Raw genomic sequence first — 26,622 nt, forward strand, 5'->3', positions numbered from 1 at the left:
TAGTAGTAGCATATCACAATTACAGACAGCACACCCCAAACATGTGAAACCCTTGCCAATTACAAACACCACACCCCAGACATGTGAAACCTTAGTTCAGCAAATGGTCCCATGCTTGGGTAAATCCGAAAGGAAGACTATTTGAAAATCATGAAGAATGTAGCACTCTAAACACCATAAATCAATTCAACGACCTTTCTCTAGATTTTCGATCTTGAACTGATCCAACACAGTCTTACCATGTAATGGCTTGTTCGAAAAAACGTTGAAGAACTCGCCATACTTTGAAGAGTTGGTTACTGCTCGATGCAAAACGCTCCTGAATCTCCCATTGCTCACAACCTGTTCATTTTACACAAACAATTAGAAGCTTTATTTATGAATACCATCAAGGTAGAAGCTTTATTAATGAATACCATGAAGGAATTAAATGAAGTATGATAGACTGTCTGACCTGCAGTTGATCTCCCAAATTGACAACAAAGGCGTTAGGTATGGGTTCTACAGCGACCCACTTTCCATCTTCTTTTAGGACTTGCAGGCCGTTCACATCCCCCTGCATCAGAACTGTGATTCCACCTGGATCTGAATGGCCTGCAATTCCAAGGGTAAGATCTGGGCTTGGGCATGGAGGATAGTAATTTATAACCAAGAGTTGGCTGCATTTTCCAAAAATTGTGTTCAAGGAATCAGAACCGAGCCCTAGAGCTTCAGAAATCGCTGCCAGTAGCTTGACGCATAGTGCTTTCAACTCTGTTGTGTATTTTCTTGCAATCTCCCTGTAACAAGTGAACGAGTTAGATTGTTGATACTTGTTTGGCCAATTATTGTACCAAAAAAACGCCAAGCGCTCGAAGCATGCCCTGAAATCAACTAGAGAATAAAAACATGTAATGACATCTTTAATGAGAGTAAGAACTCTGACCAAGATAGAACACACCAGACCCAAGATAGCAACACCAAACAGGGAGCAAAATGGCCCCCAAAATAGGAAACAGAAGAACCAAGAAGGAGGAGGGAATAAGTAGACAAACAAAAAAAAGAGGCAGGAAACCTAATGGGGAACACAGGAAGAAAATCATCAACGCTTATATGGAAGGAAATCCACCGGAAGTCAGAGCTCAGATTGCGAGTTGGGAGAGAGATTTAAACGCCAATTACAAATACCAAGATATCCCCATGGATGAATGGGAAAGCATGGTTCCAGACCTAAGTTCCACTCGAAGGAGGCACTCACTGTTCAAGTAAACCATGCAACAATACTATATTATGAAGAACGTGGTGGCTCGGGCCATGACCCTACGCCAAGAGCATGCAGTGGGAGAAGAAACAGAGGCACAGAATTAGAACAAAGAAAAGGACGCAGTCTGTACAGAACTATTACGGGAGATAGCGGCAATCCATATCCAGACATACAGGAACAATCTAGTACTGGGTAGAATTGAACAGACTTTGATAGACTTGAAATGGAGAATTGAGCAGCGACGTGAGATGCCAGGATCTAGTGCAAAGGCACCTGCACCAGTAACATCCTCTGATGAGGTGTGACACAGTGAACTAGTTGGATTCAAAAATGGTTTTGACTATGAACAATATAATTATGTTTATTTTGATAAGTAGAGTCAGTAGAATAGACAACGAATACAATGTTGCTAGATGGATAGCAATGAACTTATTTAAATTTTGGACAGGATTTAAAGTTGACAGGTGGATACCTGGTTTCCATCGGGAGGAAAATCACCTGCAACAGCAAATGGTTGTGAAAAATTCTTATGAAAATAGAAATAAATAGAGATATGCCAGTTTACAAAAAAAAAAAAAAATACAAACTATTAAAGTTGTAAGTAGGGTATAGCGGGCACTAGGAGAACACATAGGGACTATGCCACATGCAATGGAACAATGACTCCAAAGTGGCATCAAACTCAGGGCATGTCTTATCATTTTTTTTAAATGATTCGAAATATAAGGATGCAAGCTAGTAATTAATTCCATATGCAAACTAGTAAAACAATGACTCCAAAATGGCATCAAACACAGGGCATGTCTTATCATTTTTTTAAATGATGCCAAATATAAGGATGCACCCAAGTAATTAATTCCATATGCAAACTCATAAATACATATGCAAACATACAATATTGGTAGCGCAAATGGTGAGTAATGCTATCCGTACTGTCATACCAGTACTATGAAATCATTGCAAAATAAGAGCCTAACCAATAGATGACCAGAAAACTCAAAAAAAAAAATTCAAAACATAAAATAAAAAATGTTTTTATAAAGTTAACTTTGGACAAAGATTTCTAATTTTTGGTCAAATAGTTACTAATTGGATAATCATTGATTTATCCAATACATTATACCACTCTGAAATAATAATGAATAACTGAATATATAATATAAACATTATACTTAAAACAATATAATATTAAATAGAATCAAAATATTAAAAAGCAATTTTAAATATATAATATAAACATTTTACATCAAACAATATAAAATAAAAAACAAAATATATTATAATATATATTTTGAAATCATGTTTCATATTTACATTCATCATATTTTATATTCAATATTTCATTATCCCATATGTATGGATTAGAATGCATCTCTTCATAGTTTTGATTTGATAGGTTTTACAAAAATAAATAAATAAATATATATATATATATATATATATATATATATATATATTCACAAGTTCTCCATATCACATCAAAATGAAAAACCTCCACTATGTTTAAACCATTTTAATATTTACATTAGTTTATATTCAATAATAATATTTACATTTTCTATTATTTAATAATTAAATTACTTAATATTATCTAATAATTATACTACTTAACCTCTATATATATATATGAGAATTTAAAATAAGTGATTAAGATTTGGTATTTTACAATATTTTACTTTTAATGATATAAATTATTAAAATTTATTATATATATATATATATATATAATTTATTTACACACTATTTTATATAAAATAATATAACATTTATTAAGATAGTTATTCCAAACATAAATAATATATCTGGCATTAGATGCATGTCTAGTACCTTAAGGTCCATGAGATAAAGTCTAGAGTCCCACTGTACACTCCTCATAAACAAGCTTAGCTATAAGTCCTATATGGCTGGCAAATGGTCGTAATGGTGTACAATTAATTATGAGTCTTATGGCAATTTTTGGGTAAAATTGTATGCCAAGAAAATAAGAGGTAGATAATTTTTTTTTGGATAAACTATCTGTGCACAGAAAATGCAATGTCCATATGAAGACTTGAAACAACTAGTGTGTTTGAGATTAATAGGCTACCATGTACTATATATATATATATATATATATATATATATATATATATATATATATATAGGCATGTAGCCTAAATTTATGTGCTTGTTGGTGTGCTCCAGTATTGCAGCAATGATGTTGCAACTCCTGGGATTCCCTTCTTTACTTTTATCAACCCGGTTGTTCGTAACAAACTTGGAAGCAACGATGCTATATGCACAAGTACTAGCTCTTGCTGCAGGCTGTCACTTGATCAGCTGGCACAAGTCCGCTAGGAGCTTAAGCCAACTTCTATGAGCTCTTGGAAGAAGCTTTTAACTGTGATGGACGAAAGCTAACTCAAAGGAGGCTAGTCTACTTGTAGAAAGAAGCTAAAAGTGGAAAAGAAATGCAAACTCTAGAAAACCCTAGTTTTTACTAACTAGCCCTACTGGTGAAAGAAAAGATATGAAAGCGGTGGAAATGGATGCCATTGACTTTTAGAAAGGTAAAATGCATGTGACTATGCTACTTATGAAGTAAAATCTAGAAAAATCATCTTTTTGTATTTTTGAGTAAGTTGGCAGAATTATTATGCATGTGCTTTAACTGTTTTTTACTGTGCTGAGGTTGATTGGTGAAAGGAAATGGAGTGGGCACTTGCAGGAGGTTTGGAAGGTGAGAAGAGGGCCTAAGGGGTCCCTAGAACCCTTCCAGAGAGTTTCACAGTGATCAGATCTCGAAAAACTGCTCACGTGAACTTCTACAGGAAGTGTGCAGGGGTTCTACAGAATGTTCTACAAGAAGTTCTACAGGAAGATCTGAAAGAGGATTTTGGAGGGTTGATGGTGGAAAAACGGTGGGAAAGTGGAAATGGAGGATGGACGAGGATATTAAGGGGTCCAGGACCTGGTAAATGAAGCTAAGAAGTGATGAAGGTGGTTGAATTTGTTCAAGGATGGAGAGAGCAATGTGTTGGCATTATGAGACAAGTGTTGTCCTTGATGGCAACTCACACAGATGGTAGATCAAGTGCAGCAGATCAGTAGCAAAGAATTGATGATCAGACTACAAAGAATGAAGAAAGAAGAGTGTATACGCAGGTTCACTATATACCAAGTAGGGTATACACGCAGGTTCACTATATACCAAGTTGTGTATACACAGGTTCGCTATATACCAAGTAGGGTATACACACAGGTTCACTATATACCAAGTCGTGTATACGCAGGTTCGCTATATACCAAGTAGGGTATACACGCAGGTTCACTATATACCAAGTCGCGTATACGCAGGTTCGCTATATACCAAGTAGGGTATACACGCAGTTTCATGCACGGAAAAGCGCGTACATGTCGGAAAGCTTACTTTTGGTCCATGGTAGTTAGTCCTCGGTATTTGAACCTATGGTTTTGGACCATGGTATCTCGACAAGTGTGTTGATCCCAAGTATTGGGCTCTTGGTATTGATTTATTATGGTTTTGGACCATGGTATTGAGAAAGGCCTAAGACTATAAAAGGAGAAGAAGATCATTAGGCAAGAGCATCGGAAAAAGTCTTGAATATCTGAAGAAGTATGAGATCCAGTATGCAGGTTATGGGTTGATGATGCATTGCTTGATCTGAGCTAAGGAGGGATCTCACCGGTTGATGGAGAATAAGAACTAAGGAGAGGTCGAGATCAAATGGTTTGAAATGAACTATCTTTATATAGTTGACTATGCTTATTCTAGATCTGCATACTGACGCATGTATTGTTCTATAAGTGTTATGAATATGACTGATGTCTGCTATAGCTGCAAGTTATGAGAAAATATTTTTAGATGTGTATGCGGCTTGTCTTTGGCAAAAGCGCGTATGTATGCGGGTTTGATACATCATAGTGGCATATACCATTTGAGCTATGATGTCTGAAGTTACAGGTGGTTCTGACTGTTGATGAATTCTTATGACTGTTTAATGGTGTCAGTATTCTGCATATCTTGGTTGGATGATTGTGTATTGATGGATGAGAACTAATATGGATCAAGATCATAATGACTCATATTTATGTGATCCGATGGACTAGATCTGGGTGCTAGCACATATATTATCCTTGTATATGTAATGATCTGGTTATGTCTGAAGTCAGGAAGTGCAGAGAAGTTATGAATAAGTAATTAATGACATATACGCTGGTTCACCTTGATGAAGTTGCGTATATATGCAGAGTCAGCACTTCCAAGTAGCGTATGCACTCTGATGCATGTTTTTGACGATACAGTTGGTTCTGATTGATTTTACAGAGTTCTGTGACTGTGTTGATTGACAGGGTTTCAGTGTTTCAGTGATTCAGAGATTGATGATGCTAGTAGTGATTGTTTTGAGCTTCAATGATAGTTATGGGTCCAGTATGAAAATTTGATGAAATGTGGTCTTTCAGATTATGTTTTGTGCTTCAGGAGTATCCAGTCTGAAAATGTATGAAACGTGGTACCTGGAGAAGAGAAGATTGTAGGTCGGCGCCTACGTACTAGTATCTTAGCTAGTACAAGAGCAAAGGGGGTTGGAGCTCCCTTCCAAGAGAGTCTGGAGATCGAGAGAAGGTTGTAGCCTTCTGTAGGTTGTAGCCTGTGTGTTGGTAAAGGACTGCACCAGTACATTGTAAAATAAGTTTCTTAATAAAGGAAGATAGAAACGAATTGCAGCAGGTGGTTTTCACCCACATTGGGTTTCCACCTTATATCCTGGTGTTCATGTGTGTTGCTTATGTGTGTTGATCTATCTATTTTACTGCTACTGTTGACTGTTAATATGGCTAATAATGTTATGATGCATCCATTGAAGATCACATAACTAAATCATGAATTTTATGGTTATACGCTAGTTGCGATAGAAACAGTTGCGTATATACGCGGGTATACTTAACTGAAGTAGCGTATATGAATCTAAGTATGAAATTAAAAAATTTCAATTGATTAGATCATACTAATTCACCCCCCCCCCCCCCCCTCTCAGTATTATTTCCAACAGTTGGTATAAGAGTAGGTCCTTTGGTAGAAGCTTGATCGCTTGAAGGAGATCCGTGGAACTATGGGAAAGAAGCTTAAGAAGAAAGCACCTAAGAAGAAGAAGACATCTCAGAAGAACTATGACAGTGGGAGAATCGATTGGGGACTAGGTATAAGAAGCTCTTCAGATTCAGAATCATTTCAGAATGAAGATGAACTATCAGGTATGAATTTACTATCCTCTAATGTTCCAGCTATCTATCCATTTGGAAAAGATGAAAGTGATAGCAAAACAACTGAATTTTCTCTGATGGGTGAACAAGAAAGATATCAAATAGAGGCAGAATTTAAAATACTGACAAACAAAATTAGAACTTAAGAAGAAATTTTGAACATAAAGGATGGTGCCTTCAAAGAAGCTGTTAAGACTCAACGAGAGTTATTCAAGGACAAATATCAAAAGTTACAGGATGAAGTAACATCTCTAAGAAATGAAGTCATTGAAAAGAACACAACAATCAAGGAGCTTAGAGTTCGATCCAGTTATTATGAAAGTCTTGAAGCTACGACCCTCTCGCTAAAGGAAGAACTTGAAGAAACAAAGAAGCAGAATAAAGATCTACTCCAAGCTATTGAAAAACAGGTAAACGAAGATATCAACTTAAAATCTCAACTGGAATGTGCCTTCAGAATTCGTCAAATGTAGCAGGATCTGAATGAAGAACAAGAAAAGGAGATTCTCAAAATAAGGCATCAGTTGGAAGAAGGAAGGAAAGCTGAAGAAGACATGAAGAAGCAATGTCTAGAAACGGAGGAACAACTTCAAGTTGAGGTAAATATCTTGAAAGGTAAATTAGAAGAAAAGGATAAACTGTTGAGATTTCAAGATAGTACTAAAGCCTTGGATGATATTCTTAGTAGTCAAAGGTCTCCTGCTATCAAGACTGGTCTTGGTTTTCATGAATCTGTTGAAGGTGAATCTAGTTCACAAGGTGAGGCAAGGAACTCTAAAGAGAAATCTAAAATGATCAACAAGGAGATGAAAGGTCAACCCCATCAACAATCAAGGAAAGAGACTCCTCAAAGAAAACCTTTTACTCCTCCTATGAATAATGTTGAATGTTATAATCTTGGACATGTTGCAACTAGATATGGAAGAAGAAGGGTTCAAGACCATCATGTAGAAAGATCATCACATTCAAGGTACTTTAATGGATATTGCTTTGCTTGCAATGTGTTTGGTCACAAAGCTGCTGATTGCTACAGGAGGAATATGAAACATGTAAGATGTTATGCATGTAACAAGCTTGGACATATAGCAAAGGAATGGAGGAACAAAGGATGGACATCACACCAAAAGGAGAAAACATCATCACACTTGAAGATATGGAAGAAGAAGGAAGTACAGTCAGATAGATGTGGCACAGCACAATGTACTCAGATACAGCACAGCACAGACATAACAGACTTAGAGGGAGCTGAAAGTATAAAACTTCAGTATCCTGAATCTCATACGCAAGTTCCATAAATGGAAGTCGCGTATATACGCGAGTTAGACACTGCAAAGTTGCATATATGTCATTCTGAGGAAAAGCAGTGGGGACATGCTCAGAAAAAGGATCTGATATGATTCAGTCCATTATTTTCTCTATTGGTTGATAGTTACAGTCTGCTGAGGATGTGTGGTTTGATACTTGTAAGATGTCTAGAAGTGTTTTGATCCTAACTAGATGATGATGATGTCTTGATGCTTATTGCTGATATATGCATGATCAGATCTAACAGATGGCACAGGTTGAGGGGGAGCATATGCCTTTAATAATGCATTGTTGGCATTATGGTTAATAGTCCTTGGTGATGATGCTTATATGGCTAAATGATATATCTTGCTATAATATGGTTATGAGTTGTTCAGATGATTCTTGGATTTTTAGATCAGATCTGTGGTTGATTCTCTAATGGTGCTTACATGGTGATATTCATAAAGATAAGGAGAAGTACATAGCTTGAATTCACATCTTCTTTACTTGATGATGAGTCACTCATATGCTGTTGTCATGATATGCATAAGGATCATATTATTCTGGGCACATATATGGATGAGGATTGTTGGTTGGATACATGGATGATTATTCAAAATTGCATTATTGGAGACATGATGATGATGAGTTCTTACCTATATGATGATAGGTTGTACATATGTTGATTGATGCAGATATTCCCAATTGATGATACTTGGTTCATGCAGATCTGGATGGCCATGGTGTTTCTCACATATGATAAAATGTGAATGAGTCTGTATATGCAAAATTATGTTCAAAGGGATGAATTGATTATACCCTGTCATAGGACATTTACAAGTTGCTGATCTGAAATTGGATGTATGCGAGTTTAATAAGGAGTATCCGCGTATATACGCAAGTTTCTGTGGATACAGTCGCATATATGTTGGTTTGAATAAAATCAGTGGGCCAAACTCAGAATGTTCTGATATGGGTCTGACAGAGACCATCTGACACAGGTTCAGGGGGAGCAGATAATCTTCCAATGATGCATTGTTGGCATTATCTTAGAAGATTTTGGTTCTAGTTCACAATTGTTGTTGGTTTCAGGTGAAACAAAGGTAGAGGGAGAACAGAAGGATCTCTTGGTTGCTGATCTGAATGGCGATCGACAGATGCTGGCGATATCAGTTATTGGTGACTTTCATAAAGTCTTGCTCTAGATATTTCGGTCATATATCTCTTTTGTGATATCTATTTCATGGTGTCAAGGTCATTTAACGGCCTATATTGGCTTTCCCACTATGCCTGGGATGAAGATGTAATGTTCTTGCTTTATCATGTGTAAACTTTTGATGTATCCCCACTTGGTTGGGTGGATGAGTCAATTCTAGTATATCCCCACGTGGTTGAGAAATGGATGTATGTATTGAGTCTTTTGGTGATAGGAAGGTCTCTTATGACGTATAAGTCATGGTTCTTCTTGAAGAACATCTTTTTGCAGATCTTGCCTTCAGTCAAGAAGAGCATCAACAACACACTTCAGCAGTACAGAGACTTGGCATGGATAGATTGGTACACTTTGGCATATACAAAGGGGGAGCACATTTGGAGATTTCAGCAGGTACTCGGGGGGAGTATGGACAGCAGAATGTTTATCAAGGAAAGAGAATATCTTGGTCCACCCTTTGCCCTTGATGTCAAAGGGGGAGAGTGATTTGGTGTTGTTGCCATCAAGTCCAAAAGGGGAGATTGTTGGCATTATGATGCATGTGTTGTATTTGATGGCAACCCTCTCATAGAAGAACATCTCACTTACATATAACTGGATCAATCTACAGATGTGACTAAATGCATGGGATGCAGGTCAGCTCAAAGGAATAAGAAGATCAAGTTCTAAGTATGACAAGTTAGCTTTGCCATCAAGTCCAAAGGGGGAGATTGTTGGCATTATGAGACAAGTGTTGTCCTTGATGGCAACTCACACAGATGGTAGATCAAGTGCAGCAGATCAGTAGCAAAGAATTGATGATCAGACTACAAAGAATGAAGAAAGAAGAGTGTATACGTAGGTTCACTATATACCAAGTAGGGTATACACGCAGGTTCACTATATACCAAGTCGCGTATACGCAGGTTCGCTATATACCAAGTAGGGTATACACGCAGGTTCACTATATACCAAGTCGCGTATACGTAGGTTCTCTATATACCAAGTAGGGTATACACGCAGGTTCACTATATACCAAGTCGCGTATACGCAGGTTCGCTATATACCAAGTAGGGTATACACGCAGGTTCACTATATACCAAGTCGCGTATACGTAGGTTCTCTATATACCAAGTAGGGTATACACGCAGGTTCACTATATACCAAGTCGCGTATACGCAGGTTCGCTATATACCAAGTAGGGTATACACGCAGTTTCATGCACGAAAAAGCGCGTACATGTTGGAAAGCTTACTTTTGGTCCGTGGTAGTTAGTCCTCGGTATTTGAACCTATGGTTTTGGACCATGGTATCTCGACAAGTGTGTTGATCCCAAGTATTCGGCTCTTGGTATTGATTTATTATGGTTTTGGACCGTGGTATTGAGAAAGGCCTAAGACTATAAAAGGAGAAGAAGATCATTAGGCAAGAGCATTGGAAAAAGTCTTGAATATCTGAAGAAGTATGAGATCCAGCATGTAGGTTATGGGTTGATGATGCATTGCTTGATCTGAGCTAAGGAGGGATCTCACCAGTTGATGGAGAACAAGAACTAAGGAGAGATCGGGATCAAATGGTTTGAAATGAACTATCTTGATATAGTTGACTATGCTTATTCTAGATCTGCATACTGACGCATTTATTGTTCTATAAGTGTTATGAATATGACTGATGTCTAGTATAGCTGCAAGTTATGAGAAAATATTTTTAGATGTGTACGCGGCTTGTCTTTGGCAAAAGCGCGTATGTATGCGGGTTTGATACATCATAGTAGCGTATACCATTTGAGCTATGATGTCTGAAGTTACAAGTGGTTCTGACTGTTGATGAGTTCTGATGACTGTTTAATGGTGTCAGTATTTTGCATATCTTGGTTGGATGATTGTGTATTGATGGATGAGAACTAATATGGATCAAGATCATAATGACTCATATTTATGTGATCCGATGGACTAGATCTGGGTGCTAACACATATATTATCCTTGTATATGTAATGATCTGGTTATGTCTGAAGTCAGGAAGTGCAGAGAAGTTATGAATAAGTAATTAATGACATATACGCTGGTTCACCTTGATGAAGTTGCGTATATATGCAGAGTCAGCACTTCCAAGTAGCGTATGCACTCTGATGCATGTTTTTGACGATACATTTGGTTCTGATTGATTTTACAGAGTTCTGTGAGTGTGTTGATTGACAGGGTTTCAGTGTTTCAGTGACTCAGAGATTGACGATGCTAGTAGTGATTGTTTTGAGCTTCAATGATAGTTATGGGTCCAGTATGAAAATTTGATGAAACGTGGCCTTTCAGATTATGTTTTGTGCTTCAGGATTATCCAGTCTGAAAATGTATGAAACGTGGTACCTGCAGGAGAGAAGATTGTAGTCCGGCGCCTACGTACTAGTATCTTAGCTAGTACAAGAGCAAAGGGGGTTGGAGCTCCCTTCCAGGAGAGTCTGGAGATCGAGAGAAGGTTGTAGCCTGCGTGCTGGTAAAGGACTGCACCAGTACATTGTAAAAGAAGTTTCTTAATAAAGGAAGATAGAAACGAATTGCAGCAGGTGGTTTTCACCCACATTGGGTTTCCACCTTATATCCTAGTGTTCATGTGTGTTGCTTATGTGTGTTGATCTATCTGTTTTACTGCTACTGTTGACTGTTAATATGGCTAATAATGTTCTGATGCATCCATTGAAGATCACATAACTAAATCATGAATTTAATGGTTATACGCTAGTTGCGATAGACACAGTCGCGTATATATGCGGGTATACTTAACTGAAGTAGCGTATATGAATCTGAGTATGAAATTGAAAAAGTTCAATTGATTAGATCATACTGATTCACCCCCCCTTCTCAGTATTATTTCCAACACAATGTTGCGCAAGAATGTAGAAATTAGGACAAATTGGAAAAGTATGGCAAATGAAGGGAAGCAATCTTGGATTAAGGGTTGGAGCAGGTTTTATGATGGAGGAGGGATAGGCAGGGATGAATTACAAGTGCTTTGCACACTATTTTCCAAAACTGATCAAACAAAGACTAGAAAAACCAGCGATCTATCTATTTTGACCTAATCTGACCTAAAAACCAGAAACATGACAAACAGAAGTTTATTGACAGAAAATCATGCAAGATAACTAAGGAAACTAAGCAAGAACAGATCTAAACATGCAAGTACAACTGGTAGCAACTTTTCCAACAAAAAATCTAACACTAACAATTGCATTGAAAGGCAAAAACAGTGTTTTTGTGGCAGCAAGTATGCCTTGGACTCAGCTCGCGGTCCCAAGGAGGGAGAGATGAGATCAAGGATTGCTTGATGGCCTTTTTCAAGATCTTTTCCTTTACCAAACTGTCAAATCAACCTGAAGTATGAAAAGTTATCCTAATCATAAAAAACAACCTACGTAACAAAGCAAGATCTTAACCAAAATAACAAAAATTATTCTATGAATGTAGCAAAGACACATAAAAGTACACAAAGGAGGTACTGGGAACTTGGGTTGGGCCCAACCACAAGAGCTATAGCCTTCTAAGAAATATTAGAGCTGGTGCAAAGCTAGATTCATTTTTATTGATCAAGAAATAATAGTTACATCCCAAAAACTGTCTACAAGAAAAAGCTCGAAAATGTGCTCATACAGGGCTGCACTAAAGTGCGAAAATAGACTAACAAAATGACTAACCTACTGACTAAAATCTAACTACAATCTGACTAAAATCTGACTAACTCCTGACTGAGGCCCTAAGCCTTCTTATTTATACAAATTGAGGACCCCAACAGTCCTCCTAAACTTTAGGAACTCGGCTGCCAAAACTTGCAGTTAACAGCAACTTTACTAGCCCTGCTCGGCTGCCCTTGTGATCATCGATGTGGTGGCCCTTGAACTCTGAGCTACTGGTGGATAATTTGAGGTAAGGGCTCATAAATGAAGGGGACACCTTCCTACAAATCCTCTCCCTTTTTCTTCCATGAATTTGGCTGCCAAGTGCTCATTAAAACCTTTGATTTTGTCTCAAAATTGACCAAAAATCTGCATAAAGGACACATTAGACTTTTTGGCATAATGACTAACCCAATTCACTCTATTAGCATAAATATAATCAAAAACATGCAATAAACTAATGAGAATGGTGGATTAAGTCGAATTAGGAGGTAAAATGAGCCAATATAATTACCCATTTCTGGGGTTCATCATCACCCCCTACTGAAAGCGTTGCTCATCCTCTGAGAAACTAATCTATCTCTTCATATTTGATGGCCCTGGTGGCCTCCCTATCATCCCAAGCTTCTGACGTGGTCTACTCATGTGTGCCATAAAATTCTGCCTTCTTGTCCATGCCCTTCTAGTGCTCCTCCTATTCTGCTTGTTTGAATTCTTGTGCTTTTCCTGGCCTTAAAATACATGGAGGCCTGCATTTTTCTTTTTCCTTTTTGTTTTGTAGGTGTGCTTAATGTAGCAAGCACAGATTCTGCTTCCCTTGCCAACATTGGAGGGGATTTCTCTTTCTGTTGTTCTTTTCCTTCACTTCCCATAGAAATCTCTATGCCCCTTGTTTCTGCTTGTGTCCCTGATATCTCAGGGTGTGTCTCTTCTTCCTTTTCCCTCTTCTTTTGTCTTCTCTACCTCTGTTAGCTTTGCTTCCTCAAGCTCTGTTTTGGTTTTCTTCTCATGTTGTTTAGTTTATTCCTTCTCTGCTTTAGTCTTTTTTTTTTATGTTCTGGGTTTTCTTTCTCATCTTCTATTTTGATTTCCTCCTTTGTTTCAAGTTCTTCTTTCTCCATTTTGGTCTTTTCCTCTTTTTCTATTTTCTCCTCATCTTCCCCTGCCATATTTCTAAAAATCTCCCTATCATGATGTGTAGTGACTGCTGGAAATGTTCAGGTGAGGAGGGAGGAAACAAACTTTCAAAACTAGAAATAGAGAAATGGCTGAGGTTTGTCTTTCTGGAATTAGGAATTTCTCATTTTCTTCTTTTTCACAACATCCATTTGCAATTTTTTCTTCAAACTGTTTCCAACTTGAATTTGCTTCTCGGTTTATGAGAAAAAACAATACTTTTGATAGAACAAAGAATATTTATAACACAATGTTTTTTCTTCAGAGAGTGGATAGTCTTGCAAATTTGGTTTTTCACAGGTTGGCTTCTATGGTTGCATCCCCTTTTTCAGAAGAATGTGAGAAAGAAAAAGGCAGATTTTGGATGCAAAGCAGAAAAACGGAGAGACTGTGTAGAACTCAGAGAAGGAAAAAAAACAACAAGAATAATTTTAAGTTCCACTTTCCTTTCTTTCAACCCAATACTGTGTTTTTAATCCTCCACCTTATATAAATATATCCTATGCGGAGTAGTTTCCCGAGCTTACCTCTTTTCAAGATCGAATTTTGACAAAAATCTCAAATTTTCTAGCTGTAGAACTGCTCTCTACACTTCCTGTAGAGCCTAATAGGCGGGAGATTTCAAAAAAAGCAGGCAAGAATCTGGCGGAGGACGACTGGTTAGCTGCTCTGGAAGTGGTAGATGCGTACTCCAATCGAGAACGTCGTGAAGGCACAGTGAACAAAGAGTGGTGAATGCGTTAACTGTGCTGTCTTTTAACTGCTGGCGTGATTTGTGGTGAGGAGCTGAGGTGGGCGGATGTACGTTGGCTGCATGCAGACTGTAGTGCTGTTATGAAACTGTATGATGCTTGCTTGTAATCACTTCCATCAATTACGTTGGAGTTTAAACAGCCACCACTACCTATTTTCAGTTTTCTTCCCGAGATGGCTAAGCACACGTGCCGGTTGCACCCACTGAGTGTTGTTTGAACTAGATGAGGGTGGCTAGTTAGCTAGCCATCGATCTTGTTTAATCACAACCATCTCATTGTCCATGCAGTTCTTAAATTACATTCATGCAACAGAGGAACGGGTTTAGTCATGTACCTGGAAGTCGAATGTGTTTGCTGTGAGGTGTTGTGGCCTTTCCTTTTGCTGCATGCCTTTGTTTCTGTGGATGCATGCTGGTCTGGTTGCTGATACATGGATTTTTTCTTGTGCAGGGATCCTCTGGCTGGATCTAAGCTGCAGGAGTCTGTTTCAACGTTCAAATTTGCACCCTCATGCTGCTGATGCTAGATTTTTGCAGGACAACGACTTGTTTTGTCCATAGCTCCCAAACGATAGACCGGATTGACCTGAAACTTTTTGAGCATGTTTCTATCATCATTATGCACCTCCCATAGCAAAATTATGGTCAATGGATGCATAGATTTCGAGAAAAACTAAAAATGGATGAAGGTGACAGAGGTAAATTTCTCGAAAACCGTGCACTAGAATTGGCTGAAATTACTTGGGAAGATTACTATCACCCACATGCATCTCTCCATGAAACAGGTTTTTAAATGGATGCACGGATATGGAGAAAATGAAAAAATGGCTGAAGGTGATGGAGGTTGATTTCTTGGAAACCGTGCACTGGAATTGGCTAAAATTGCTTGGGCATGTTGCCATCATCCCTATACAACTCCCCATGAAATAGTTTTTTAAATGGATGCACGTTTTTCAAGTTAGGGAAAAAATAAATTTCTGCTCTATGTACTTTTGTATCAGAGCATTCTACAGTTTTTGAAAAAATGATCTTGGGCTATAATGTAGACTTGTGTCTCGGCTGATGATGAATCTAGATGGAGGGTAACAGGCATGGTGAGTGAAAAATTGCTGCCTAATTTGTCATTGTTGGAGAGGTAAATCCCCTTTGCGGACAGAGGCGATCCCACTAGCCCAAAATGGGTCTAGCAACAATCAATTAACACTACCATGCAAGTTCCTAGTTGCAAACTGAAAGTGGATTAAGAGAACCAACCTGGAGTCCAACGCTAGCGTCGTAGAAGAGTTGATACTCCCGTTCCTTTGCTCTGGCAGGTCACGATCCTCACGATCTCCGCGAATGGATACCTGCACATGCAAAGAACGAAGTGAATGCAAGCATAAAATCCACTAAATACAACCATATATTGGTCAGAAAAGATATAGATCAAACATTATCATAATGAACAATAAGATCGGAACCATAATGATAGTCGTTTATTAATGAATAATCAACAGAGAAAAATACAACCAAAGTTCTGACGTTGAATCTCTCCTCTGGCTGGGCGAACAGCTACATATGTCTTGCAATAAAGCTTTCTCTCTCTTTGATTATGACTACACAGCTCAGACTTCTGACAGCATAATCTCCCTATGCTCCAAGACTCTTACTATCACTCAAAACTAGCATTATCACTACTCCAAAAACTAGCTTGTCAAATGTATGAGGACAGACTTTTATAGATGGAGAAGGGGAGGAAGATACAATGCATCAAGACACCCATTATGGATTAGCATTATCTCCAAAAAGCCGTTGTGGATAGATGTAAGGGATAGATGATGAATCTCGACATCTAGAAGATTAGCTTTATCCTCAAAAGACTTCATGACTTGAAGGGAAAAAACATCCGGGCGCGCGTTTGTTAAAAATCTTTTCCAAACTCGGTTGGCGCGGGTGTTACTCTAAAACAGAGCGCCAATGGGCGTGCCTTCTTTTGAGGATATCCGTCATTGGTGCGGGTAGTACACTGTGGACCCGCGCTAAATGGAAAAAGGGCACTTTTCAAGGATATTTTGCAGGGGGTGTCTTTAGGGCACATGAAGTCCATACTTAGGGGAACATAATGCAAGTGTTTTTAAGTTATGTCACTGCTCACAGGTCCCGGAATGAGTCCTCCAAAGTACGGGAAAGGGGTAACAGGGACGGTGACCAATGGTGACAAATTACTGTGTAACAGATGCCCCCTAAAGCATGAGGCCCGAGAGGGAGAGGGGTGAAATGCTTTACAAGAACACATGTAGCTGCCGCCGAGAATCTGCATCGAGAGATACAACTGATAGCTCAAGTACATGATATATGTGGTATGGTCGCATCCATCCATAAGAGAGTACATAATAATTTAGATCCATAGTATGGGCGCAACCATCTGGTTAGGATCAATGAATAGACTCAGATATGGTCGCAGCCATCCAGTGAATGAGTCATGTAACAAGAATCACGCCTGGATTACAACAGACAAAATCCAGGGTCTTGCGCTCCTTCTCAACCCGAACAAAAGTACAAGTTCAAGCATGCGAATATATGAGCTGAAGTCGAACATGCATGAACATCATCTGATTACCAGTCAATAATGAAAACTGTTAACAGACGCGAGAGGTACCACCAATAATGACAATGGCCCTCAAGGTACTATAGGTACAATCTACGGCGTGTGAATTAGTGATCTGGCGTCGAACACCCGTAGAATTATTCGATCGGAGGCCAATGATGAAAACCTCACGTCGAACACGAAGAACCTGCCATTGAGGCATGCAGGCTCCAAGGCACCGGAAGGGAGTCTCTAGATCAGCTTCCTGGATAATGAGCTGAAGTCGACAGGAAGTGACCTTGATCGAAGGTGGGCCATGATGTCTCCCACATCATCGACACGAGACAAAGAGATAATGTTGTGAATCAGGATTATGTGAGCTATCAGAGGGAGGTTGTTTTTCTGCAGAGGTCAACTTCTCTTGAACATATCGGCGGCACGATAGTGGAATTGGCAGTATTTGACATCAATGGATCAGAGGTCATGGTGACGAGGCAATGAGCAGATGAGAGGTCAAACAGGATTATCCAAATCCACGGAGGCAAGTGAAAAATGAGATGAGATATCCCCACCCAAACACGAAAGCAGACAAGTGCCATGTTCAAGAGCGACATACTGCCGACATGACAATAATTATGGTTCCATTTTCCCCCGCCATTTCTGGCGAGTACCCCAATTATTTTTAACAAGCTTGATGGGGATAGCATATGCTTGTGAGGCATCATTTTGACGGAATCCGATGTCATCAGGTTTTAACGAGTCTGACAAAGGAAGAACTCGGCGTCTTTTCATGTTTAGAGAGTTTGAAAAGACAGCAGAAAAGGAAACTCCAGGGGTGTCCTTTTTCGTAGAGTTGTGTCTCGCGAGCCCGAAAAAGTATAAAACAATACTCGAAAGAACCGCCCGACCATTACGATCGAGGAGTACTTTTCATAAGTAGTGATTTCGACCTGAAAAAGTAAAAAAGCGATCGGAATCACGTCGATTCGAAACCGTTAACGAACCTGAAACGACAAAGGTCCGTCGATCTTTTCGTTTTTACACAGTCGGAAAAGAGTTTAAAGACGACTGCCTCTTATTTACGTTTAACGAGTCAAGAGGGAAAACTCGGCAATCTTTTCGTCTTTAAACAGTCGGAAAAGAGCTAAAAGCAGACCTCCATTTTTATTCTCTTTAACGAGTCAAAAAGGGAAAAAATACTCGGCTATCTTTTCATATTTTACGAGTCAGAAAAGAGCTTAAAAGGAGACTCGTCCTAGAGGAACGAGTGGTATAAAGGGTAGCAACTGGTTCTGATAATGGTGGAACTACTCAAAACATGTAATGGTCAAGAGGCTGGCTAATAAAACCACTCATCGCTGCGGTTCCTCAGGAAAGGATAAACAACCAAGTGAAAGCATATGATCGGCCAAAGAGATGGTGGCGATGGAATGAAACAACCAAGGCTCATCTAACAGAATTTAGCAGATAAAAGGCAATAACGAGATGTAAATCAGGTATGGGTTCATTTTTTTACAAGCTTGAACCATGGAGAACTCTGCTTGGATTCGGTTTCATGTTTACACAAGCTTGAAACGAAAAACTATGCTTGTTATAATTTCGCATGCCCCCCAACATAATAACGCAAATCGAGGTACATGCCCCCCAAGCTTCATTGCATTCAACAAAGTGGATGGAATGAAGGTTCACTTTCGAGATCTTGGAAAGACTCGACTTGGATTTTACGAGATCTTAATCAAAGACTCGATTTGGAAAGGGAGTTGTTTCATTTTTTAATGAGGTTGACACAGTAAAAGAACTATCCTCATAACCCTTATGTCATTTTTTAATGAGCTTGACACAAGATCAGGGACTATACTCCGCCAGACGTAGTTTCATTTTTTTAAGGAGCTTGACATAGGAAAATGAACTATGCTCCGCCCGAACTTCATCATAATGAATAGGAAGTCGGGGCTTCCAAGAGTGCCACTCTCGGTGGAAGGACCACATCTCGGAAGTCAGGACCTAATGCCCCCAGGACACTGTGCACGACGGCGGCATCGCTGGATACAGGCACGGGATAGGTGGCCACGTAGTTGATCTGCGGTGGGGTAGATGCAACTGGTGGACGAAATCCAGGAGGGGATGACGACTGCGCAAGAGGCACCCGGGGACGAACGAACGATAATTGATCTATAGTCACGATTCTTCCATCATGTGGAAAGCAAACCACACGGAAAAGTGAAGAGACCAGGGCCCCCATGGCATATACATAGTCACGGCCAAGGAGAAGACTGAAATCTAAAGCACCTTGGGTAACTGATATGTCTATATAGACGGTTTTGCCTCCCAAAGTAATAGGGAACTTTGGAAGGATCCCTAATGGTTGAGTAGTTCCTCCGTCAAAAGCTGTCAGATTCGGTGCGACTGGCTGAAGCTGTGGGGAACCCAAAGCTTGCCAAGTAGTGGCAGGCATAAGACTGACAGATGCACCCTCATCCAAAACAGTGCCAGGTATCACCTTATTATAGGCGTGTACCGTGATCCAGAAAGGCACATGGGATGGAAGGCGGGAGGTAGTCAAACAACTCCAGTCGAAGGAAACGACTGAACTACTTGGTGGGGGAATCGTATGATTGCCCCCTGCTCTAAAGGGAGCGAAGCAGGACTCTCGGGAACAGCTGGGATAGGAGAGTCATTTCCGGACTCAGGAGAATCCGAGGAGACGAGAAGAACATGGGTGTGATGCTTTTCTGAAACAGAGTGGTCGACGGGAGGTGAACTTGAGTCGACACTCTTTCCAACCAATGGTTGGTTTGGAACAGGCTGGGCACAGCCAGGTTCGGGAAAAGGGGCCTGGACAAGAGAAGAATGTGAATCAATCTCTTGGGCAGCAGGGGGACGATCTGCGACTGCAGAGAGACGTTGATAACCAACGGGAAGTTGGGGTGAGGGAGCTGTAAGACTTTCCAAGACAACGGAGGCTTTATCCACGAGTGGACAAAGGTGAAGGGGATGATTGCCTTCACAGAGTCTACAGGGGATTCGAATCTTCCCTTTTCCCTTACCATTTTCAGGTGATAAGGTAACATCGCCATGATCTCCAGAGGACGATGAGGGGTGGGCCGGATCGCGAGACCATACTTCTAAGACCTTGGGAATGCCAGGACAATCGCAAAGAAGATGGTCCTCCTTGCACAACTTACAAGGAAATTTGACCTTCCGCAGACGAGCAGAAGGTGGCTCGACTTGAGTTGTACTTTTAACTTCTCGCTTAGGAGTCTTCTTCTTCTTTGTCTTCTTCTTCTTCTTCTTAGCCACCTGGTTACTTGAATCCAGACTTTCGCCAGGCGAAGTAGAAGATGAGGACGCAGAAATAGGCGAAGAAGGGGAGAGGTCCACCTTGGAATCAACATGGTGTTGTTCGGGTGGAGGAGACGGTGGAACAGGAGTCATCACACTCGGGACTACCGAGGTTCAAAACAACCATACGGGAAAACCGATGGTTAACCCAGGCAAAGACAAAGTTGCCATATACGGAGCACCGACATTTCCAAAAGAAGGAAATGGACTAGGGTTTCCATCTGGGGGAACACCTTGGCCGGTAGACTCGGGGAAGGATGCCATTGAAAACGAGAAAGAACCCTACTCAAGCTAATGAAAACAAGATCTAGCTGGGTAAATGTGAATCGTGGCCGAATAAATTTTAAGACACACGGACTTAACTTGACCTTTTCATGTTTTAAGAGTCGAGAAAAGGACGAAAAGATGACTCTAGTCTCCTTCGAATATTTAGTGAGCCCGAAGTGACAAATGCTCAGGTGAACCTTTTCTTTTAGGGAGTCCGAAAAGGGTCAAAAGTGACTACTCTGGAGAACTAGGCAAAAGGTTTACCAAACAATCCGTAAAACTGCTTATACACCTTGGCAATCAGATGAAAACCAAGGACTTCCCGTACGGCAGTCAATCTTCCTGAATGCTGTGTTCAGTGCATTACGGCTTGTAAGGTGGCAGACACGGCTTCCTGTGGATAAAGGATGATAACATAGTGGGGTCTCCACATATACTCGACGGTACGTGGGAGCACAAATCCGTGCTAGACCACTATCGAGTCACAGAAGGAGGAATCACCCAACCATAATGTGAAACAACAGTGACTAGGTTTAAGGACGCCGGAACACGTCTCTAGCCTAGACCTCTAGAATGTATGCATTAAGTTCCAATGCGTTGTTAGATTCATTCAGTTCATTTTACAGTTGATCTTTGATTAGGTTTTGATTTTTCAGGCCTTACCGTATGTAATATCTCAAAATTTCCTAGAGGCAAACTATATGCCAAAATATATCATTTCATTCGATGAATGCTAACTACAGAAGAGTTGAGATCTTTCAAACAAACAAAATGATCATCAAACAAACAATGATAACTCTAATGCAGCTAATGGCAATAAAAGAAACTTTTCTTTAAAGTCATTAATCACTAACAACAACGAAAAACTTTAATTTCCATTAACTAATATAACGCAAAAGAGATTGTTCATTTTTCTTTTATTGGCAAAATGCACTAAGTAAATTTTGAGAAACAATAACAGAGAGCAAAAAAGAAAATTTCACTCAATGGACACAATCAAGTCTTTGAAAAGAAAGGCAATCCTTCAAACCAAGAAAAACTCCAAAATCTCAATGAGCCATGTGATCTAGGCTCAAAACGAAGCCATATGGAAATCAAGCAAAAAGAACTAAATTGCTCGAATAACCCAAAAACAAGCTTCAACAACCACCAAACAGATGCAAAAGAGTATCCAAAAAGTTGACTGGGTCAAGAGAAGACCGAAACAGAAACTGGCAAACACCCAAAGCATGCAAATGTAATCTATGCACACTTTTCATTCATATCCTGAAAATGAGAATTCTAATTATGCAAGTGTGATCTATGCAAGAGAATTCTCAAACACACGACGATTCTAATGTAATCTAAGAACCAATCAAGTGCAAACCAAGAAAAATGGGTGAGAGTTCCAAAGATCATAAACTAAAAACACTCAAAGGCGATTAACACTCATACACAATTTAGACAAACCTCCAAGTAATGATCAAAGGAAATCAAATTAATAATTTGCCAGGAAAAGACTCAAAACCAGTCAAAAAAGACTCTGATACATTCAGATGATTGAACAAAACAGGAAACCCAAGCTTGGAAGGTTGTAAACAAGCAAAATGAACAAGTTCACAGGGTTGGCGCGACTGTCAGGAAGAAAACTGCGCTAATTGAGCATTGGCGTGAGCTGTACACTGGAAAATGGTGCCAATTGGCGCGACTGTCAGGGAAAAAGCCGCGCTAATCAAATTTGCTAGCTTAAAAATAAAAAGAAGCAGTTCAGGGTCTGATCGACAGTATCCAGGCAGACTAAGCAACAAGAAATAACTTAAAAACTGACCCAGAAAGCTTATTTACACAAGCAAACAAGAGAAAACCAAAGTGCAAGACAAACTCCAAGCTGTTCGGTTCATAAACCAAACCGGAGATTGACTAAAGTGGCGTTGATCTACTTCGCTAATGCAAAGCAATCGCGTTTCGAAGGCTGCCTGGCCGTACTTCAGGCTCCGTCCAAGGTTTATGAATCAAACAACAAATAGCATCCCCAGTGGAGTCGCCAAATTGTTGGAGAGGTAAATCCCCTCTGCGGACAGAGGCGATCCCACTAGCCCAAAATGGGTCTAGCAACAATCAATTAACGCTACCATGCAAGTTCCTAGTTGCAAACTGAAAGTGGATTATGAGAACCAACCTGGAGTCCAACGCTAGCGTCGTAGAAGAGTTGATACTCCCGTTCCTTTGCTCCGGCAGGTCACGATCCTCACGATCTCCGCGAATGGATACCTGCACATGCAAAGAACGAAGCGAATGCAAGCATAAAATCCACTAAATACAACCATATATCGGTCAGAAAAGATATAGATCAAACATTATCATAATGAACAATAAGATCGGAACCATAATGATAGTCGTTTATTAATGAATAATCAACAGAGAAAAATACAACCAAAGTTCTGACGTTGAATCTCTCCTCTGGCTGGGCGAACAACTACATATGTCTTGCAATAAAGCTTTCTCTCTCTTTGATTATGACTACACAACTCAGACTTCTGACAGCATAATCTCCCTATGCTCCAAGACTCTTACTATCACTCAAAACTAGCATTATCACTACTCCAAAAACTAGCTTGTCAAATGTATGAGGACAGACTTTTATAGATGGAGAAGGGGAGGAAGATACAATGCATCAAGACACCCATTATGGATTGGCGTTATCTCCAAAAAGCCGCTGTGGATAGATGTAAGGGATAGATGATGAATCTCGACATCTAGAAGATTAGCTTTATCCTCAAAAGACTTCATGACTTGAAGGGAAAAAACATCCGGGCGCGCGTTTGTTAAAAATCTTTTCCAAACTCGGTTGGCGCGGGTGTTACTCTAAGACAGAGCGCCAATGGGTGCGCCTTCTTTTGAGGATCTCCCTCATTGGCGTGGGTAGTACACTGTGGACCCGCGCTAAATGGAAAAAGGGCACTTTTCAGGGATATTTTGCAGGGGGTGTCTTCAAGGCACATGAAGTCCATACTTAGGGGAACATAATGCAAGTGCTTTTAAGTTATCTCACTGCTCACAGGTCCCGAAATGAGTCCTCCAAAGTAAGGGAAAGGGGTAACAGGGATGGTGACCAATGGTGACAAATTACTGTGTAACAGTCATTAAGGAGTTTTTGCTGGCAGTATGAAGAAAACAGGATTTCTGTCTGTGACTGTGCAAGAACATAAAAAAATGAGTGCAATGGAGGTGTACGAAGATGGAAAAAGGTGACATATGGCGATGGATGGAAGCAAGGATGTGTTACAGGCCTCATAGACAGATTCGCAACCTTTGGGTCCTCCTTGAAGATCGATCTTGGCTTGTTTGTAGGCTCTACAGGATCTTTCTGTAGAAGACACAGAACTTCCTGTAGAAGGTGAAATCTCAGTCTGAATGAGATCAAATCTTGGGAAAGGGTAGTGGTCATGGAGGAATGGATTCTGAGGGATGCTTGCAGTATGGTTCTGACCTCTGTCTTTGTTTTGTGCGATCTTCCTAACCTGCAATGTCCTTCCTGCAACCTGTAATTATTCAACAGAAATTATGTTTATTTTTCTTTTTCCCTTTTCTTCTTTCTTTTTCTCTTTTTTTGAAAACAACTAGGGTGCCTCAAATAGGTTTTCACCATAATTGCCTGCCCTGGGCGCCTCCAAGGAGGTTTTCACCTAGGGATCTTATTCTCTTTTTATTTTCTCTTCATTCCAACCCATTGACCGCCTCATGGAGGTTTTCAATCAATGAGCCAATCTGAGGCGCCTCCGAGGAGGTTTTCACCTTAGATTTTTATTTTCCTCTTATTTTTATTTTTTCTTTTTTTCCTTTTTTTTTCTACCCTACCCTACTTGAAAAACAAAATCATTTTCAAGTATAGGAATACTTCCAATGGAGCCATGTGCACATCGAGATTAGAGACAAAATGATGTGGAGACTTGAAATGCATGCTTTGACAGGTATCCGGATTTCAGAGACCAAATGATTTGACTTTGAAGGGATCCAACATAGCTGAGGAAGAGAGTACTGTTGCAACTTAGTGACCGTCTAGAACCATATCTCAATATAGCTCTGATATCCTTGGTCCTTTTGCTGATATGGATCATTCTTCATGTCTTCTTCTACCATGACCTTTGTATCTTCCTCTTTTTGCTCATTTTTCTCTTGACTACATGGAGGATTTGATGGTAACCATGAGGGAGCTCTCTCGATCTCTGATTCTGTTGTCTTCTCTTTATCAAGTGCAGCCCATGGTTCTTTGCTCTTCTCTTTTGCATCTTCTTCTGCTGGATGTGGTCCTTCAATGATATCAATATAATCTATTTCCTGTAATACTCTTCCTGAGCTATGGTGAATATCATTGAGCTCGAAAGGAGTTGTTTGGAAATGTTGTGCCTTAACATTATAATTGGGTTGAGCTACTCCAATGTGCGGGTTTGGAAATGGTGGTACAGGTAGTTGAGTGGAGGTGTATATTTGAGATGGATGTGGATGGGGTTGTGGTTGGGAGGTGGTTTCCCACTAAATGCTTGCTGAGCCTGCCTGTTATTTGGGTTCAGGTTCGGTTGAGCAGGCATTTGGGGCTTCCTTGGTGGAGTAGGAGGCGATGGTTGCGGTTGAGTAGGTGGTGGAGGAAAAGGAGCGGGAGGAGTGTTGTATTGAGGCCTCCACCCCTGATGAGGTGCATTCCACTGAGGCTGTGGCTGAGCGTAGGGGTGAAATGGATGAGCAGCTGGTTGGGCATAATATGGAGATGTGAAGGACAAAGGAGGAGGTGTGGACCAGGGAGGATGAGCAGGGGGACCCCAAGAAGGCATTGAAGTGGCTTGATAGGGGTTGTAATAGGTATGGGATGTCCTTTGCATTCCCTGCTGGTAAAGTATGGGTCCATGTGGTCTCCTTTGGTTCATATAATAGAGTGGTTCAGTGGCTCCTTTGGCCCTCTGATATGCAGTTTTAATTCCAAGCAAGGAGGGGCACTGATTCGTAGGATGGTCTTTTTCATAGACAAAACACACTTCTATAGAGTGCAATGGACATTCGTTCCTAGGATGCTTTCTAGTGCACCTAGGACAAAAGATGGCCAAAGCCCTCTCTGCTTCCTCTCAATATCTTTTGATCCGCAAGGTATCCATTTGCATGGCAACCATTGTTGGACACGTAATCCTAAGTGGGTTAGTGTGGAAGTCGAATGGACAAAAGGAGTCCAAGAGACCTTGGGATCTGAAACCCAAGAGTCACATATTTGTACTATAAATGTATATCTATTGTTAATAAAAAATGAACTCACATGATTTATCTTTCATATCCCTTGTGCTGTCCATGTGTGTTTAACATGGTATCAGAGCCATTTGTTTTTCTGTGGCCTGTTATGTGCATGTCAGTCCTGGCCTTATGCCATATTCTTTTCCAGCGCTCCTGACACGCTGCCTCTGCCATATAACGCGTATGTCCACTACCCCTCCACAGTCGCTACCCATTAAACGATGCGCACTTATTGGAATTGGCGTTACTGCAGAGTGCGTTGGAAAAGGGGATGCCTTCGGCGGTCTGAGAGCTTTTGTGTGACTGTCGGTTAAACAAAAAAAAAAAGAAATCATCACCGTTCAGAGACTCAGCCAATCAGTTTGTGGAAAAAGCCCATTGAGCTTTCTGTGGGGGGAGCGTAACGAACGCACATCGCACCAAAGCTTGCTTGCAGAAAGGGCCACCCATTGTCCGGGCATCCCACAGTTTAGATAAACCCATTCTCTCGGCCGAAAATCAATGTAATCTACAATCCATCAATACCAATCTACTGGTTTTCTCTAACTTCGCAAGAAACTCTGAATATTAGGAGAAGGCTGCAGATGATACAATGCACCGACTACA

General features: G+C 40.2%; 1 protein-coding gene across 1 annotated transcript; it reads right to left on the reverse strand.

Annotated features, from left to right (window-relative positions):
• Positions 1 to 186: 186 nt before the first annotated feature.
• Positions 187 to 26,499, reverse strand: LOC149147101 (protein DMR6-LIKE OXYGENASE 1-like). Its single transcript, XM_089441713.1, has 4 exons — positions 26,437 to 26,499; positions 26,228 to 26,319; positions 455 to 779; positions 187 to 342 (listed from the first exon to the last, which is right to left on the reverse strand). Exons 1-4 carry the CDS (start codon positions 26,497 to 26,499, stop codon positions 187 to 189), a joined length of 636 nt encoding a protein of 211 aa, XP_089297839.1.
• Positions 26,500 to 26,622: the final 123 nt, after the last annotated feature.

The sequence above is a fragment of the Pinus tabuliformis genome, chromosome 9 (genome assembly GCF_031772625.1).
Source record: "Pinus tabuliformis cultivar Carrire ecotype Pingquan chromosome 9, CPIR1, whole genome shotgun sequence".
Lineage (NCBI taxonomy): Eukaryota > Viridiplantae > Streptophyta > Pinopsida > Pinales > Pinaceae > Pinus > Pinus tabuliformis.

Excerpts from the sequence above, each read along its gene's own strand:
- LOC149147101 (XM_089441713.1), bottom strand. The coding sequence starts at position 26,499 with ATGGGTTTATCTAAACTGTGGGATGCCCGGACAATGGGTGGCCCTTTC. Across the intron at positions 26,320-26,436 it reads CTTTCTGCAAGCAAGCTTTG|TCACACAAAAGCTCTCAGAC; the intron begins GTGCGATGTGCG and ends TTTAACCGACAG. Across the intron at positions 343-454 it reads ATTTGGGAGATCAACTGCAG|GTTGTGAGCAATGGGAGATT; the intron begins GTCAGACAGTCT and ends TAAAATGAACAG.